Raw genomic sequence first — 18605 nt, 5'->3', positions numbered from 1 at the left:
GTATTTTTTGTAGAGACAGGGTTTCACCATGTTGGCCAGGCTGGTCTTGAACTCCTGACCGCAGGTGATCTGCCCGCCTCGGCCTCCCCAAGTGTTGGGATTACAGGAGTAAGCCACCACAGCCAGCCTAAAATTTACTTCTTACTACAGTTCATGGTTAAAGATCTTTAAAGCTATTGATTTCAAGAGGGCATTGCAGGCTAGAAACACATCCATTGACATTCAGCAGACCAAATGTTTCCAAATGTGACACTAGTACTCAGACTACATGTCTACTATTACCAAGATCATCCCAAACCATTTTAATTGCAGAACTTTAGATAGATAGATAAATAGATACATGGACAGATGACAGATAATCTTCTGCTCTCCCCCCCAACCCCCCCTTAATTGTAGCATTTACAAAGTTGTAAATCAGCCTTCCTTTCTTTGTGGAACTGGAATTTAGGGCATGAATTGGGTGTTGCCAGAAAGCACACAACTGAAGGTGGCCATGTTTTTCCACTGGCAGACAGTTCTAGAGCCCTGAGGCAGCTGTTAGTTCTATTTGCAGGAATATGAATTCTTAAAGTATCTACTTCACCTCAAAAGTACCAAGAGAAATCCTACCAAGCTTGTGGGGAAAGTACATATATACATTTTTCTATCAGTAGATCCATGGGGAATGTGAGAACAGAGGAAGAAATGGCACTGGAAGAATAGCTAAGAAGTCAGCTGTGGCTACTGGCTGCTAGTGAGCTCTCTAGAGCACCAGGATGGGACACCCAGCTCTCCTGCTTGTGACTCTAGGAAAGTACTGGGCCCCAGATTCCTGTTCAGTGAAATAGGGATGATAACAGTGCCTACCTAATAGAAATGATGTGTACAGTAAATTAGGTCATATTAACATGTAAACTACTTAGAACAGCGTCTGGCACATAGTCAGTGCCTAATAAAAAATTATAGGCTAGGGGCTGGGCATGATAGCTCATGCTGTAAACCTAGCACTTTGGGAAGCTGAGGCAGGAGGACCACTTGAAGCCAGGAGTTTCAGATCAGCCTGGGTAATTTAGAGAAACCCTATCTCTACAAAACCAAAACAAAACAAAACAAATCTTTTAAAAATGTCATGCAGGCCGGGCGTGGTGGCTCATGCCTGTAATCCCAGCACTTTGGGAGGCCGAGTTGGGTGGATCACTTGTCTGCGGTTCGAGACCAGCTTGGCAAACATGGTGAAATCCCGTCTCTACTAAAACTACAAAAATTAGCCGGGCGTGGTGGCATGGGCCTGTAATCCCAGCTACTCAGGAGGCTGAGACAGGAGAATTGCTTAAACCCAGGAGGCGGAGGTTGCAGTGAGCCGAGATGGCGCCACTGCACAGTCTGGGTGACAGAGCTAGGCTACATCTCAAAAATAAATAAATAAATAGAAAATATATAGGATGAGAATCCAAATTAAAATAAAACTGGTACATGAGAAAAAGGAATCCCATTGACTTTTTTTTTTTTTTTTTTTTTTTTTTTTTTAGATTGTGGTAAAATATAGATAACATAAAATTTACCATCTCACTTTTTTTTTAAATTTTTTTTTTGAGATGGAGTTTTGCTTTTGTTGCCCAGGCTGGAGAGCAATGGCGCGATATCAGCTCACTGCAACCTCTGTCCCCTGGGTTCAAGCGATTCTCCTGCCTCATTCTCCTGAGTAGCTGAGACTACAGGCACGTGCCACCATGCCCGGCTAATATTTGTATTTTTAGTAGAGACAGGGTTTCACTATGTTGGCCAGGCTGGTATACAACTCCTGACCTTGTGATCCGCCCACCTCGGCCTCCCAAAGTGGGAGCCACTGCACCCAGCCTAATTTACCATCTTATTAATTTTTTTTTTAAAGACAGAATCTCATTTTATCATTCAGGCTGGAATGCAGCAGTGCAATCTGGGCTCACTGCAACCTCTGCCTCCTGGGCTTGAGCGATTCTCCCATCTCAGCCTTCCCGTGTAGCTGGGACCATGCCCAGCTAATTTTTGCGTTTTTTTGTAGAGACGGGTTTTTGCCATGTTGGCCAGGCTGGTCTCCACCTCCTGGTCTCAAGGGATCCACCTGCCTCGGCCTCCCAAATTGCTGGATTACAGGTGTGAGCCACTGCACCTGGCCATCTTACCCATTTTCAAGCATACAGTTCGGTGCCACCGAGTGCATTTATGTTGTTGTGCAACCATCACTGCCATCCATCCACAGAACTGTTTCACCCTGCAAAGCTGAAGCTCCATAACCATTAAATAAGAACTCTCCTTTACCCCCTACTCCCAGCCTTGGGCAACCACCATTCTACTGTTGCCTCCAAGAACGTGCTACTGTAGGCCCCTCATGTAAGTGGCAGCATTTGGCATTTGTTTTTTGGTGACGGGCTTATTTAACTTAGCATAACGTCCTCAAGGTTCATCCATGTTGTAGCATATGTCAGAATTTCCTTCATTTTTTGGGCCTATTGACTTTCAGTCTGTCAATTCTTTTTTCAAATTTTCAGAAAGTTAAGATGTAAATATGATAATCCTCTCTTCTCTCCAGCAAAGGCAAAAATCACTTCTCTTCAAACACTCACTGCATTTACCTGCACATACAAATGCGAATTGAAAACTGGTTTTCTTAAGAAAGGTATCATTCCTTGAGGCAGGCTGTTTACATTAATCAACGTTTCCCTAATACTTGTCAGTGTTTTGTAACACTTTTTCAAGTGCCAATTGTAACTTGCTAGTTCCTCTGAAGTGTGGAGGCTGCAAATAGGGGAAACCAGGATGGGAATTCTGTTCCCCTGGGGCATCTACTGTCATGGAGAAGCATCAGTTCTTTTCATGGTTTCGTTTTACATAATAATTAGCTATGTGGATGGTGTCTCGAAGTATTGGATGGATGGATTTATCACCATGTGTGAAAAGTCCTGGTTTCCCAGTATTTTCATATTTGCCTCTCCTTTTAGGCACTCAAATTTTACATCACAAATTGAAGATTTAATCTGTTCACTCGCTAGAATCTGTTTACTAATGTCACAGAAAGTTTTCCCTTCAATAAACATAATGGTGATAGGAAAAACACAACATACTAAAAAGCTATGATTAAAGGGAAAAAGAATTGATAGACGGGATATCTCAACTGTCACCTCTCAGATTATGCCTTGTCGTTTTCACAACTTTTCTGGAAAACTATTTATTTATTAGCACATCATAAATATGTGCCCTTGTGATTCTGCATGAGCGCAACTTCAGTGTCCAAGATTTAGTGCTATTTTCGTTTCTTTTCATGAGTAATATTTAAAGCTTGGTACACAGCAATAATCTGCATCAGCATTACATTTCAAAATATTAAGGAAATTTAAAAATCTAACAATTTATAAGTTTCACTGCTAGGTCAAATGATGAAAAGGCTAGCAAAACAACTATTCATAATAGAAATAAAGGGGCTGGGTGCGGTGGCTCATGCCTGTAATCCCAGCACTTTGGGAGGCTGAGGCAGGCAGATCACCTGAGGTTGGGGGTTCGAGACCAGCCTGACCAACATGGAGAAACTCCGTCTCTATTAAAAATACAAAAGTAGTCCGGTGTGGTGCTGCATGCCTGTAATCCCAGCTACTCGGGAGGCTGAGGCAGGAGAATCACTTGAACCTGGGAGGAGGAGGTTGCAGTGAGCTGAGATGGCGCCATTGCACTCCAGCCTGGGCAACAAGAGCAAAACTCCATCTCAAAAAAAAAAAAAAGAAAAAGGCCGGGCATGGTGGCTCACGCCTGTAATCCCAGTACTTTAGGAGGCCAAGACGGGTGGATCATCTGAGGTTGGGAGTTCAAGACGAGCCTGACCAACATGGTGAAACCCCATCTCTACTAAAAATAGAAAACTAGCTGGGTGTGGTGGCGCATGCCTGTAATCCCATCTACTTGGGAGGCTGAGGCAGGAGAATCACTTGAATCCAGGAGGTGGAGGTTGTAGTGAGCCAAGATTGCACCATTGCACTCCAGCCTGGGCAACAAGAGTGAAACTCAGCCTCAAAAAAAAGAAAAAAAAAAGAAAGAAGAAAAAGAATAAAGGAATTAAAATTTATTTGCTATTGCCTTATTCTTAACATAAAACAGTTTTCCTCTTTATTTTATAACAGATTTTCTGGTGATTTTGAGATTTATGGATCATAAAACAATGCTTTAGAGGATTGTTAATGTAATGCCCTAATGTATTTAAAGATTTTCATTTTATATTAATTGGTAACTAATGGACATTTGGGACTCCTGAAGAAAACCAAACAAAAATAAAATAGCATAAATAATAAAACTACTAAAAGATCCAGAGCAAAAACACTGGTAATACTTTGGTTATTAGTATGACAGTTCTCCCATGATCGGGGAAAAAAATCATTTTCTCATATATATATATATGATATATATATGTTTTATATATATATATATATATATATGTTTTTTTTTTTTTTTTTTTTTTTTTTCCTGAGACGGAGTCTCGCTCTGTCACCCAAGCTGGAGTGCAGTAGCACAATCTTGGTTCACTGCAACCTCTGCCTCCCGGGTTCAAGCAATTCTCCTGCCTCAGCCTCCCGAGTAGCTGGGATTACAGGCACCCGCCACCACACCCGGCTAATTCTTTGTATTTTTAGTAGTGACAGGGTTTCACTATGTTGGCGAGGCTGGTCTTGAACTGACTTCGTGATCCACCAGCGTCAGCCTCCCAAAGTACTGGGATTACAGGCGTGAGTACCGCGGCTTGCCTCATACTTTTTTTTTTTTTTTTTTTTAAACTAGAAACATTACAAGTAAATCTTTTAACTATGAAGTGAATTCCATTATAATACATGAAAAAAAAAAGAGATGTAGACAATGAACCTAGAATTGTTTTCCCAGACTTTTCGTCATGAAAAATTTTCAAACATAGAAATACTGAAAGAATAGTAAAATGAACAGCTATAGACATTATCCTGAAATTCTGTAATGGTTAACACATTGCCAAATTCGCTTTCTTTTTCTCTCTCTACATACACTTCTTATTTGCAGTTGTAGGTTTTATTTGAAGTTGCATGTTTCACCATTTATCTTCTCAGAATAACATCCTCCAAAATAACCATAATACTCTAACATCAAAAAAAGCCAACCCTAATTCTATACTACTATAATATCCAGTCCAAATTAAAGTTGCCCAAGACATCTTGCATGTTTTTTTTTTTTTTAAATCCAGGAGCCAATAAAGATTTACACATTGCATTTTCATTATATATCTTTGTTTTTAAGGAATAGTCCTTCCCCACTTCTCTCCTCTCTGTCTCTCTTGACATTAACTTTTTAAATAGCTCAGGCTAGCTGTCTTGTAGAATGTCCCAGCATTCTGTATTTATTCCATTTAACTTGCTCATCTAGACTTAAACTTTCCGTTCTGGAAACGTGAAGGTATCTGGAATATCTTGCACTCTAGTCCCCTCCCATCCCCAGAGTTCACCTGCCCTCAGCTGTGAAGAACATCTAGAGATCATCAATTAGTTGAACTCAAGTTTTAACCCTTCAATGATATGGCTAGCTTCAGGAAGAAAAGTTATTTAAATGATACTGCCAAAGTGAAAGCGTTTAAAGGAAAGGAAAGATGTCTCGGTGTAAAGTTGATTTCCCAGCAAGTCCTGGGCCTGCAGCAAAGGCGGCTCAGCAGAGAATGTTAAGGGGCCCAGGTCCGCTCTTGTTATGTGAATATGTAGGAAGGAGCATCAAAGGTGCTTCCTTTACTTTTTTCTTTTGTCTACCAAATGCTCTTCAGCTTCAGTCGAGCTAAATGCTAAACTAAATGAATTAAAAAAAGCGTATGATCCCAACTTTTCTCAGACTTTAGAACGGGTTAATAAAAAGGAGGTTGGGCGCAGTGGCTCATGCCTATAATCCCAGCACTTTGGGAGGCTGAGGTGGGCGGATCACGAGCTCAGGAGATCGAGACCATCCTGGCTAACATGGTGAAACCCCATCTCTACTAAAAATACATAAAATTAGCCGGTCGTGGTGGCGGGCGCCTGTAATCCCAGCAACTTGGGAGGCCGAGGCAGGAGAATGGTGTGAATCCAGGAGGCTGAGGTTGCAGTGAGCCGAGATGGCGCCACTGCACCACTGCACTCCAGCCTGGGCAATAGAGCTAGACCCCGTCACAAAAAAAAAAAAAAAGAAAGAAAAGAAAAGAAAAGAAAAGAAAAGAGGGGGAGGGCAAACTTCACTGAGATCTTTTATTATGGTCTGAACTCCAGGCAGTGTTTCATCAAGCCCCAAAATACTGTTCTTGCTTTTCTGGGGCATATCGCTTGTAGACAGGGAAAGCTCTGGCAGAAAGGCTCTCTGCTTGAACTACTTCAAAGAAACTATTCATGAATATATCCTATTAGTGTGAAAATCCCAAATTAATCAGGTAACATTAACACATAGGAGTGTGCCGTACATGTGCATTACTTGTAAACAGACTTGGTCGGGTGTGGTGGCTCACGCCTGTAATCCCAGCACTTTGGGAGGCCAAGGCAGGCAGATCACGAGGTCAGGAGTTCGAGATCAGCCTGGCCAACACGGTGAAACCTCGTCTCTACAAAAACTACAAAAATTAGCCGGGTGTGGTGGTGGGTGCCTGTAATCCCAGCTACTCGGGAGGCTGAGGCAGAAGAATTGCTTGAACTTGGGAGGCGGAGGTTGCAGTGAGCCGAGATCACACCACTACACTCCAGCCTGGGTGACAGAGCAAGACTCCGTTGCGGGGGGGCGGCGGGGGAGAGATATAAACAGACTTAGGAGTAGAAGGGGCATTAATAGGCAGAAGAACGTGGTACAATGGGATTTATATCTGCACTCCTATGATTGCTTATAAACACATGCTATTTTAGACTGACATCTTTCTCGAAATATAGACTTAAATAAACAGAAGTTCGGCCGCAGCTGAGGTGGTGTTCTTCTGCAGGCCTCAGACACAGTCAAGCATTTTTAAAAACGTGATTGGTGGGCTAAGAAGTTTATCCGCCTGGTTCCTCAAATTCCCAAACAGTTTATTTGAATACTGAGTGAATAGCTAATCTTGTACAAGTTCTGGGGCTTTAACAAGGTAAACGAATGGGTGGGCTGTGAAAGTAAACACTGCATTTCCTCCCAGGCTCACCCTGGCTTCCAAAATTCCTCTCCCTCACTCCTTTCGCTCTTCCCAGCCTTCTAGTTCCCAAGCTTGGTCTCTCGTATCCTGTGAAAGTACTGAAATTGCAAAGGAGACATTTTTAATTATAAGTACTACAGTAATGAATTCAAGTACACTCGTTTATCATAAAGGGCTTTCCCATCTGTCTCTAAAGTATACTTAAAAATGCTGTGTATTTGATAACATTAGCACCAAGCATCTTCCACATGTTAATATCCAGCGTTTTAGATGTTCGCTCCCCCCACCTCAAAAGACCGCACAGTGGTGGTTCCAGAAAGAGCACATTTATCTCTCCGTGTTTGGGAGTGCCTGTGTGGTCTCTTCCTAATTTATTTGCACTCCAATCCTTGGGGATCTCATCGCAATCCCCCTAGGCAAAGGGAGATTAGGGAATAGGACTGTCTGCTTCTCCCCACTCTGACAGAGAAGGGAGAACAACTTCCCCAAGTCCCACAGGTTCTTCTGGCCACTGTACAAATTGTTCTTGAGCATGGAGGGTTTCCAAAAGCCCTAATTAGCAACTCACAGCAAACATTTCTTTGCATTAGCTAATGATCCGGCTGCACTTGTAAGCAAACAGAACCCACATATCTAATCAATGCTGAAAAACCAACCAAATGCCTATTAAACATCTGGATGTAATTTTCTAGTTAGAACAAAATGAAAACATATGCAGGTTCCTTTGATCTTCGTCTTAACAAAGAAATTGTTGATAAAAAAGCATACTGGTCAGTCAATGTGTCATTTTCATAAAGTCTGCTCATTTCTCTTCAAATGCTCCCAGTTTAATTTAGTTGGTTTCCTGCAATCTCTAATTTTACCATATTGTGTGAAACCGCAAGAGATTCTTTGGAAGTGATTTTATTTGAGGTTTTACTGCTGCATGGATCTGCTACTGATTTTTTTTTTCCTTCTCTGCCTTCTTCCCTCCACCTCCACGTCCATCTTGTCCTTTTCTTTGGTAAAGGGGTGGGGGAGAAAAAGATTACAAAGCAATGCTGGGAACAATTCTTCTGGACCTTACATTCTTAGGTTTAAGAAAACTCTCAATTAAAAAAAAAAAAGAAAAAGAAAACGTGGGGCAGGGTGGCTCATGCCTGTAATCCTGGCACTTTGGGAGGCCAAGGCAGTCGGATCACCTGATGTTAGAAGTTCGAGACCAGACTGGCCAACATGGTGAAACACTGTCTCCACTAAAAATACAAAAATTAGCCGGGCATGGTGGTGCATGCCTGTTATCCCAGCTGCTCAGAAGACTGAGGCACATGAATCGCTTGAACCTGGGAGGTGGAGGTTGCAATGAGCTGAGATCACAACCACTGCACTCCAACCTGGGTGACAGAGAGAGACTCTGACTCAAAAAAAAAAAAAAAAAAAAAAAAAAAAGGAAATGAGAAAATTAGCAATAATTCTCAGCTAAAATGAAGAGAACACAACAAAAGTGGTCTTTTAAAAATTATAATTATTAGCCAGGCGTGGTGGCTCACACCTGTAATCCCAGCACTTTGGGAGGCTGAGGCGGGCAGATCACGAGGTCAGGAGTTCGAGACCAGCCTGGCCAACATGGCAAAACCCCGTCTGTACTAAAAATACAAAAATAGCCGGGTGTTGTGGCACATGCCTGTAGTCCCAGCTACTGGGGAGGCTGAGGCAAGAGAATCTTGAACCCAAGAGGCAGAGGTTGCAGTGAGCTGAGATGGCGCCATTGCACTTCAGCCTGGGGGACAGAGGGAGACTCAGTCTCCAAAAAAAAAAAAAAAAAAAAATTACAATTATGATTTCAAATAAAAAAGTAATAGATTTAAAAGATGTCTAGTTGCTACAATCAGCATCCATAACTTTTCCTATTTTGTGTAGTATATGTACTAGATAACATCTAGCTTTTGCAATTACTTAGGCTATTGCTGAGTTGAAAATTTGATAATAAGCAACAAATGAATGGGAATATACCCACATATACATCAAAAGAAAATGAACAAGCTGACAATCTTTGTGTTTCTCTGCAGAGCATAAAAAGGGTACCGTGTTTTTCAGAGAAAATTTCCAGTGGAAGCATCATACATTTCACATAAAAACATCATTGACATACGAATGTTAAAGGTAAAGAAGATTACGGTTAACAGGCTTTAAATGGAAGACCAAAATTATAGATTTCATAAGGAGGACTATTTTCTTTTAAACAGGCTGTAGGCAATCTGCACATATATTATTTATTTAAAACATAAGATTAAAGCTACTTGACTGTTTAAACACCATCATTTGTAATGCAGTTTGATGAGAGTTTTGTAGTATAATTATTACAGCATGACAATCATGGAGAAAATATGACCTTGAAAAGGGCAGAGCCTTCTCCCACTCTGACAGACGATGCTCTAAATGGGAAGAAAAGGCTTCAAAAACCAAAACCAACCATTTTTATGCGCACAATTAAAGGCCTTCCAATTTTAAATTCATAATGATCTATAGATACTAGATACTACATTATAAGGAAATCAGAAGGCCTGGTGTTTTCAAACTCTATTGGCAAGGAAAGACTAGTTAAAAGAGAATTTCCAGTGTTTACTCATGGCAAACTGGGAATATGGTGAGCAGACACATTGTCTGTGAGTAGATACATTAGAGAACATTTAAAGATGCCTTAGAACTGATTTTGAGGGCAGCCGGGTGGGGAAAGGAGAAGTAGCAACACTTTTGCCCCGTCTCAAAGCATATTTTAGTGGCTCTGTTTAAACTTAATGAGAGTGTGCCAGTTATTCAAGATACAGGCACGTAAAGCCTGGGTAAGCTGCGGAGGAGTATCAGTTGCTCCAGTTGTCACAGCATGTATACAAGCATACTTGTGGCATCCAAGCACTTTCTATCCAGTCCTGGAGCTGATAAGGGATGAACTGGCTGCAGACTGGAATATGTGGCTCGTACATTAGATGATTTCAAGGAAAACAGGTTGCTAAAGGCCTGGGGTCCTATGATTCCAAAAAGTCCTGTATGTCGAGCAAAACTCTCATCATCACCAAATTTAACCAAAGAAAGTGAGGCAGTGCTTTCTTCTTTTTTGTTCTCCATGTTAGCAAAATGAATAATACAGCCGCCTTCCCAACTGTACTTAATGAGAACACCACAAAGCTACAATGCCCAACTTGTTTAAGAATTTACTATGGCTTCATACAGACAGGCTAAAATAGCTTTTTTATTTTTCATTTATAATTGATATTTGGGAGTGATGCAATTATAGATAAATCAATATCATACATATTTTATTTTTTATTTTATTTTATTTTATTTTTTTTTTTGAGACGGAGTCTCGCTGTGTCGCCCACGCTGGAGTGCAGTGGCGCGATCTCTGCTCACTGCAAGCTCCACCTCCCGGGTTTACGCCATTCTCCCGCCTCAGCCTCCAAGTAGCTGGGACTACAGACGCCCGCCACCTCGCCCGGCTAGTTTTTTGTATTTTTAGTAGAGACGGGGTTTCACCATGTTAGCCAGGATGGTCTCGATCTTCTGACCTCGTGATCCACCCGCCTCGGCCTCCCAAAGTGCTGGGATTACAGGCTTGAGCCACCGCGCCCGGCCCATACATATTTTAAAACAACTCCAACAGTGAAATGTATTATCTAAAACAACTTCTAAAACTATTTCAAGAAAAAGATCTCTGTAAAAGCACATCTTTAAATAAAATGTATGTCTCTTTAAATAAGCTCCTTCCCATAAGTCTCTTGAAAGTAAAATAATGGGAACGTGGGGGTTATTAATACCAAAAACTTAACTATTTTCCAACATAAGATAAATACTTGTCCAAGATGTGCCCTTATAGAAAAAGTTACCACCGTTTGGCTAAACCAGCATTATTCACTCACTGCTCATGTGGAAGTAGCTCCATTGGACTGTTCTTCAAACAAAAGTATAAATGCAGCAATACTGACGGTTTTCTGCTGTGGGTGTATTTAGAGACATACACAAAAACCGAAGACTCTCAGCATTAATTATACAGCGTGTCTTGATTATTACAATCTCAAAATCCCTTTTAACTCAAGTTCTACTTCATAAGAACCGTAGCCACGTCATTTACCTAACTCTTCCCATTTAGCTCTTCACACAGCTCAGCTCAGGAGTACCACCCAGACTATGGGGGTGGGGTGTGCGGGACAGGTTTTTCAAGTCTCAGTGCTGGTTTATTACATTGTCTCTCTTTGTTCCCAGGAATTGGAAACAGACTCTTGGTCTTGTAGCTGAGAGGCTCCTAAAAACCTCAGCCGCTCCCCTCCTCTCCTAACAGCGAAGTCTGGACTTTTAAGACGAAGACCTGGGATTTCACGCCCCGGGCAAAGCGTCTCATCTGCGGACACGCGTGCCTTGTTCTGGCAGCACCCTGGGAATCCTTCCCGCCAAACGGGGCAGGACGATCTTTTTGAAAAGTGGCTTGAAATCCTGCAATAAAAACCAAATCCTACCACTTTGGGTGCAAAGGAGGTGGGTGGGGTGGGAGGACATCATAGTCGTCTCTGCGGCTGGTGTACCTACGCCAACCGTGCCGTTGCTCATTTACGCATTTCCAACTAAGTGCACAGTCCACTCCCTCTCGTACATCCGTAAAAAGGCAGCTCAAGGAAAAACAAACGTCAGATGTATTTTTCAATGTGGCCTCACTTTCAGAGTAGCATCAAACAAGGGGGTCCAGCACTGAAAAACACATTTGCTCGAATTACCAAAACCCCCCCTCCGCCTCCAGTAAGAAACTACGCAGCTAGTCTTTGAGTTACTTTAACTTAGATCTGAGGATTTTCATTAAAGGGAAAAGTGAGCAAGTGGCAGGATTTTTGCTAACTCGAGCCCCCAGCTTCCTCGGCTGCACGCTCGCCAGTCCCTCCCGCTAGCGCGCTCCTGCGCGCTCTCTAGCCAGCCCCACGTTACTTTGATTGACAGCCCAGCCCCGCCGCTCTCCTTCCCACCGACCTTCCCATCTTCAGTGCCAATCTCCGCGAATCGCCTCTTCCCATTGGATGGTTTTGCCGTCCCGCGGCTCCTCCAGGAACAGTTCCTCACCAAGCCCGGGAGGACGCGGCTGGCGGAGGAGGGGCCGGGGTGGGAGGGGAGACCGAGGAGACCGCGGAGAAGGAAGCGAGAGGACGGGGGAGGGAGGACGGCCCGTCCGGCGCTGCGCTGCCATAGGCTCCGGGGAGGCGCGCGTCAGCGCCCCACGTTGGGTGCAGCGCACGCGATTGGCTGATGAGGGCCTCCTGCCCCCCCCCCCACCTCCTGGGCCCACGTCCCCCGCCGGCTCGGAGCTCGCGCCCCCCGCCCGAGCGGGCTGGGCGGGGCCGGCGCTGGTTAGCTCCGGAGTGTGAAACCGCGTGTTAATGTAACCGGCGCGAGAGGCGCGGGCGGCGGCGGCGGCGGTGGGAGCGGCGGCTGCAGGAGCAGCAGCAGCAGCAGCAGCGGCGGGTACTCTTGTGCCCCGCGTCCCGGAGGCAGCCGACTGCGCCACCCCACCCTCGCACGGCCGGGCGGGACCCGCGCCACCAGCCCGGACCTCCGTCGTCCCGCGGCGACCAAAACCCCCGCTAGCCCCACCGCTGTGACTACTCCGGACTCGCCCGCAGAGTTTGCCCGCCGGGGAGGGTGGCCGATTGGCGGAGCGCACTCCTGCTGTTTTCCCCACCATCTCGTGGATGTCGTCCCTCGGGTGGTGAGAGAACTTTGCAGCGGGCTGGAGCGCCCTTTGCGGAGAAGCAGAAGAAGGTAAAGGAAGGAAAGAAAGAAGACCGAGGAAGAAGGGGCTCGGAAGAAGGGTCCAGAGCGGCCGAGCCGGCCGTGCAGGGCTAGTGCGCGCGAGGCGCGGCGCCCTGATGCTCCTCGGGCTCGAGGAGCAGCGGGCAGTTGCTGGACTGCTCTCGGTGGAGTAGCCCCGTCGGTCCCGGAGGGTTTGTGCAACGGCGGAGAACACCGAGTGTTGGTCGCACGGGGCGTGCCGAGTCGCCTCCCGGCGCGCCCTCCGCACTTTCCCCGCCTCGTCATCCCTCGCTCCCCGGCCAGGAGCCTCCGCCGCTTCCTCAACCTCGCTCCCCTTTGCGTCCCGGGAGCCTGCGAGCACCTGGCCGAAGGCGCAGCCGAGTCTTGCGGGAGTCGCCCCGAAAGCGTCGGGTTTGTTTGTGTGGGGTTAGCGGGGGCCGCCTCGCCACCTGCATCTCGCCCGCCGCCGCCTCGGGGAAAACCCGAAGAGGAGGCGGACCAGGAGAAGAGCAAAGAAAAGCAGCCCGTCTGGATTTGTTTGCCCAGGACTGGCGCCGCGCACGCGGATCGCCGAGGGGAGTGCGGTCGGAGTCACCGCGCCCCCGCCTCCCCGCCCCGGCGGCTGAGGCCGGGGGGTTGGAGCGCTGCCCCCGCGCACAGTCCCCGAGCGCCCGGCGTCTCCGCGCAGGTTCTCGAAGCAGCTGGGCCTGGGGCGCCCACCAATGTGGCCCTGAGGGCCGGAGCCCGCACCGACGGGAGCGGGAGCAGGAGCAGCTGGGGGCGCCGAGTGGCCGGTGCGCCCGGCCGAGCGCGCCTGCGTGCGTGGCCAGCGCGCTCCCCGCTTCTGCCTGGCTTCCCGGCTTAATTTTCCTCGGCGGGATTAAAGTTGGAAATTGACCGGAGAATTGAGTTGCCGGGGAACAGAGCCCCGGCCGCCGCCAGAGCGATGTTCCCGCAGAGCCGGCACCCGGTGAGGCGCGGCTGGGTGGTGGGGGAGCAGGAGCGTTGGGGAGGCGCTTCTCCCGGGCGGTAGGGAGACGGGTGGCTTCGGCGGCCCGGCGGACCCTCTCGCCCTCCGCGGCATAAGGCTGGGGAGGTCTGGGGCCCTCTCCTCTTGGGGTGGGGAGTGGACTGAAACTCTGAATTTTCTCCCTCCCTTTGGGCTCCTTCCTACTTGACGTCTATACTGAGCGGATAGGGGCGCTGGGGAAGGCTGGGGTTTCTCTCATGTAGCCATATCCCCCCAACCTTCCCCAAGGGGGGCAGGGCGCCCCCCCTTTGTTTCTCGTCTCGCCTATTTACATGTCAATGCGGCCCCGGTTCCGGTGCGTCTGGAGGTGGCCCTGGCGACTCTGGGAATGGGGAGCGTAAAGGAGTTGTTTTTCTCTTCTGGTCCTCCGGGTCATTATCGCCCCCGTGGGGGAAGGGGCGGCGACACCGACAATCTGGCCTGGTCTAACCGGGCCGCCGGGGAGCCCCCTTCCCTTTGGCCTGGTGACCCGGGCGCACTTAACGCGATCCGCCCTGGAGACTGGGAAGAGCTTCCGAGCCTCTTTAGAAGCCGGGGCCCGGGGAGGGTCCACTTTCCCCCTCCCCCAAGTGAAGGGGAAACTCGAGTTTGGGGCCTCATTTTCAGCCACTTCTAACTTTATTTTTTGTTTATGTCCCACCCGTTCTTTCCTTCTCTGACTTACTGCTTTATTCATCCGCCCGCATTCCCGTCCCTCGGTCCCCCTCGCTGGTCGCCCCCAGACGCCGCACCAGGCTGCAGGCCAGCCCTTCAAGTTCACTATCCCGGAGTCCCTGGACCGGATTAAAGAGGAATTCCAGTTCCTGCAGGCGCAGTATCACAGGTGCGTGTCTGGCCGCTCCAGGCGAGTGGTCGCGGGCGTCCCCGTGCCCCTTGTCGCCCAGCCGGGTGGCGGCGGCGCCTGTACTTAGTTCTTGCGTCCAGGCGGTGGCGTGTGGAGTCTCAGTTAAGACCTGTCATTCAAGTTACCCCCTTTCCTGGTTCTTCCCGGGCCGCCTCTTCTCTTGTCTCCTCCTCCTCCCATTGTTTCCCTTTTGCTGGTTTGCTGCTGTTCCAGGGAGTCCTTTTTCGTGTCTTTAGAAGTTGCATGAGAATCGTCAATATTTGCGCTTCATGTATTTATTTTTCAACAGACTGAGTTGAAACATTGGTTCAATCGATGTCTCAGTCCTGGAGTGTGGGTTCAGGGAAGCAAAGCCATGTTGAAATCGCTGTTTGCCATACTAGAAAATTGGGTTTTTGAGGCAAAGTTCATTAAAGAAGGCTAGATGCTTTTAACATTGCCCATCATTGGCGATGGTGAGGGAGGTGGGTATAATAGTGTGCAGAAGAAAGCTCACCTGCTTTGGCGTCATTTCAGGTTGGTTTGGGTAGGATGGGAGAGTGGAGTCACATTTATATCCATCTCAGCCTCAGTTTCTCTGAGTAATGAGGCTTGCCTCCAAAGGACTTATACATTTTTGTAAGATACTCTGCCAAGAGTGAACTTCCCAGAAAGGTTAGTTTCTTTCCCTTGCTCCTATGAAGTTTTACCTGATTCTAACTCAGAAATAACTGTATTGACATTTTTTGGTTTTGTCATGCTTGAGAAAAAGCACACAGATGAGGCGAAGTGGCTTGGGTGTGAATTTTCTTACTTTGTCAGGGGCTTTCTGATTATTGACCTTTTGTCTACTTGTAGATAATATCTCTGCAGCTTGAGGCATACTTGCACACACCGTGTTTACCCAGCAGGGAGAACTTCAACCCACTTTATTGCAGTAGCTACTTGACATATTTTGGCAGGGATTTAAAAACCAAAGGTTTTGAAAGGGACTAGCAATTGTAGGAGTAACTTAACAGATAGGATTTTCAAACCTAGAGACCGTTTGAGTTGGCAAAGATGGCACAGTCTATGCGTAAGAGTGAAGATTGTGCAAGGGCCGGATTTTGGTGGAGTCCAGAGAAACTGATGCAGGAAGGTAGGGAGCAGATGACCATGAGGAGGAATCAGTTAGAGGTTCTGACAGATTTTTTGCATTCTTGTCATCTAACCAGATAGGCACCAAGAAGAATGGTAGCTGAATGGACACCTCGTATTGTTCACATTATTCCTTTTCCCTATTAAATGCAAGGACAAAGCTTTTGGGTGTTTACCTAGATAGTTTATGGCTTTTCCAAATTGGTCTGTGTTTTTACTTGAAGTGCAAATATGTGAGGCAGATGTTAAAACAAGTGACATAATGTTTACATTAAGTTGCCTGTTTTGTTTTCATAGCCTTAAATTGGAATGTGAGAAACTGGCAAGTGAAAAGACAGAAATGCAGAGGCACTATGTGATGGTAGGTATCAAAGAGTCGACTTTTTCCCTTTTCGTATGATATTAGCAAACATGTTAGCAGAGTATAAAAAACGTGAGTTAATGAAATGCTTGATTCTTTTTTCTCTTTACAGTATTACGAAATGTCATATGGATTAAACATTGAAATGCATAAACAGGTAAGCTTTAGTTGAACTTCAAGCTGAAATGAGAAATCAGTTCGTATGATTTTATAATACTGGCTTTGTTCTCAGTAGTGGGCTCTAGGAGTGGGGGTTTGTATGCTATTTTTCTGCCTTGGTTTCCTGTCCTGTGGATTGATGGTAGTATTCTGCAGCAAGAGTTGCTTCCTGATAATTACGAGTGTTTAAATGACTAGGAGAAAGAGAGGTGTTTTGGAAATATAAACTAGCCTGTTTATTGGCAGATAGGAATTGAGACTTGAGTTTACTTTTCCACCTGTATAGATTTATCCTCTTGAAAGGGCTGGGTATCTTATAGAGTTGTTGGAGTTTAGAATAGTTAATGTTTTTGTGCTGTTTTGCAAGGATATGTGGACCTGTAGGGGGAAAGAAGGGTATTCAGGAGTTTCTTTAATCATAGTAAACAAGGTATATGACTATCTGTGGAGTATTCCTTTTGCTTTGGGTCTGCTCGAAGCAACAGTCAGGATTAGTGGCTTATTAGCAAACAAATTTTTGAAAAATTTCTCAGTTGTTGCAGGTTTGGATGTGAAAAAAGCATCTTTTTATGGCCAGAGCATATGTTGGGAGTTGCTTCAGTCCTAGTGGTTTTAAAAGCATGAAAAGATTAGTGACTGGAAAGCTCTAGCAATGACTATGAGTTTGCAAGTTCCCATAAAATTCACACTTATGGCTACTATAATGGTGTATAAAAAGAGTATTGAGCTGGAACAAGGCACTAAGGACCTCATAAGAGAAGAAAAGCTAAATGATTGCTCAGCCCAAAGGACCCTCGATTGAGTAGTCATTGTCTGCCAAAGAAAGCATTAATGGCAGGGTGTAAGTATTCTGGAGATATGCTGACATTCACTTTTTCATCAAGACGCTGGTACAATAAGTCTTTTAGAAATCGATTGCCTCTTAAAAAATTATCATCAGATGAAGTTGCACAGTTGGACACATTTCAAAGTGCAACAATACAATTCTTACTTGATGTATATGTGCTATTTCATCTCAAACCCTTGTTTCATTAAATTAAAGAGCATGGCTGACCGGCTGGGGCACAGTGGAGAAATTGATTAGTTCAGCCTTCAGATCTTCCTTATATTCAAAGACTTTCATTAAGCAAGTGTGTTTCAGAGTTGAATTCTGCTTTTGTAACTCTGCACTCTTTGATTTTTAATTCATCATAGATTTCATAATGTTAAGTTATCATCGTGTACATTAGATCTGTTCTCAGATATGTGTTTGGAAAGAGATTGTGATGTTCAGGGCCTTTTATTAGTAATGTAATTCGGCCTTTTAAAAATGCAGATTTTACTATGATTTGCAAAGTTGGTAGCCTACTTTATGTTGGGTTTGTGCCTTTGTTTTTGTGTGTTTCTCAATGGCTAGTGCCTTATTCAGGCACTTGTAACTTGTTGATAGTAAATGGGCTAGAAGATCTATGGCTAACGTCTATCATCATTTAAGTGAATTATGCAAATAAACTTGGCCTAGGCTGTTTAATTTTTTTTTTTAATTACTCTGAAGGGCACTTTTTTTTTGGATAACACATTATGGAAGAGTAAGAGGAGACTGAGCTTTTTCTTAAATCCGTGAACTCAAATGATTTAATAACCTCATTGACTCTTTTACAAGGAAACACCCCCTCGGTGTGATGCTATATGCTGGTGCTGGGTTTATTGGAGGAGCTAAAAGAGGTGTGCAATTCTTCTGGGTTCCTGTAGGTTATGTGGCGGGATGACCTCTTCTTTATCATGTAGGGAGAAGGGGTGAAGTGGGTCAGAAGCACCATGGTGTGAGAATAGTTTTCTAATGAGTTTCTATACAGCGTGAGGCATTTGTGGGTATATGCTGTCCGTCCGTGAGCCTGTATGCATTAATAATATGCTGTGTATAATTGGCTTAGCAATTTGAAAAACGTGAAAAGCTGAGAGACACCATGTTCCTCATAGTAGGGTATTGAGCCCCCTGAAATTTAGTTGATATTGGAAATGCTGACAGACCCTTAACTCGAGTGGTGTGCAAAGTAGTGCTATAATTCAGTTTAAAGTGGCCTTACATTTGAAAAACATCCTTCTGAATGTCACACATTAATAATAAGTTCTGAGGAGGCATTTGGTGCAGCTAGTAATCATAATTCTTATTAAAACTGGTGACGTCTGGCCCCCAGGGTGTAGCCAGGCTCAA

The 18605-nt window shown here is 45.4% G+C and overlaps 2 protein-coding genes across 17 annotated transcripts in view; one reads left to right on the top strand and one right to left on the bottom strand.

Moving 5' to 3' along the window:
* Positions 1 to 12833, bottom strand: part of LOC106993810 (uncharacterized) — a 52210-nt gene extending 39377 nt beyond the window's left edge. For 4 of the 5 annotated variants that reach the window (XR_001440162.3, XR_013405119.1, XR_013405120.1 and 1 more), the window contains exon 1: positions 12125 to 12833. Coding sequence is in view for 2 of the 5 variants with exons in the window: in XM_077966698.1 (XP_077822824.1) it covers positions 12135 to 12833 (699 nt within the window). In the remaining 3 variants the exon portion in view is untranslated. Of the gene's footprint in view, positions 1 to 11737; positions 11852 to 12124 lie in introns of those variants that run through there. The other variant, XM_077966697.1, reaches the window with a different exon arrangement.
* Positions 12528 to 18605, top strand: part of TLE1 (TLE family member 1, transcriptional corepressor) — a 107449-nt gene continuing 101371 nt past the window's right edge. For 11 of the 12 annotated variants that reach the window (XM_015117969.3, XM_077965225.1, XM_077965224.1 and 8 more), the window contains exons 1-4: positions 12528 to 13871; positions 14654 to 14754; positions 16189 to 16252; positions 16365 to 16409. In XM_015117969.3, the coding sequence (XP_014973455.1) occupies positions 13848 to 13871; positions 14654 to 14754; positions 16189 to 16252; positions 16365 to 16409 (234 nt within the window). In that variant the 5' untranslated portion in view covers positions 12528 to 13847. 12 annotated transcript variants of the gene reach the window in all.

This window comes from Macaca mulatta, chromosome 15 (genome assembly GCF_049350105.2).
Source record: "Macaca mulatta isolate MMU2019108-1 chromosome 15, T2T-MMU8v2.0, whole genome shotgun sequence".
In the NCBI taxonomy this organism is placed as follows: Eukaryota; Metazoa; Chordata; class Mammalia; order Primates; family Cercopithecidae; genus Macaca; species Macaca mulatta.
Note: the sequence above shows the minus strand (reverse complement) of the source record. Positions and strands in the feature narration are given on the sequence as shown.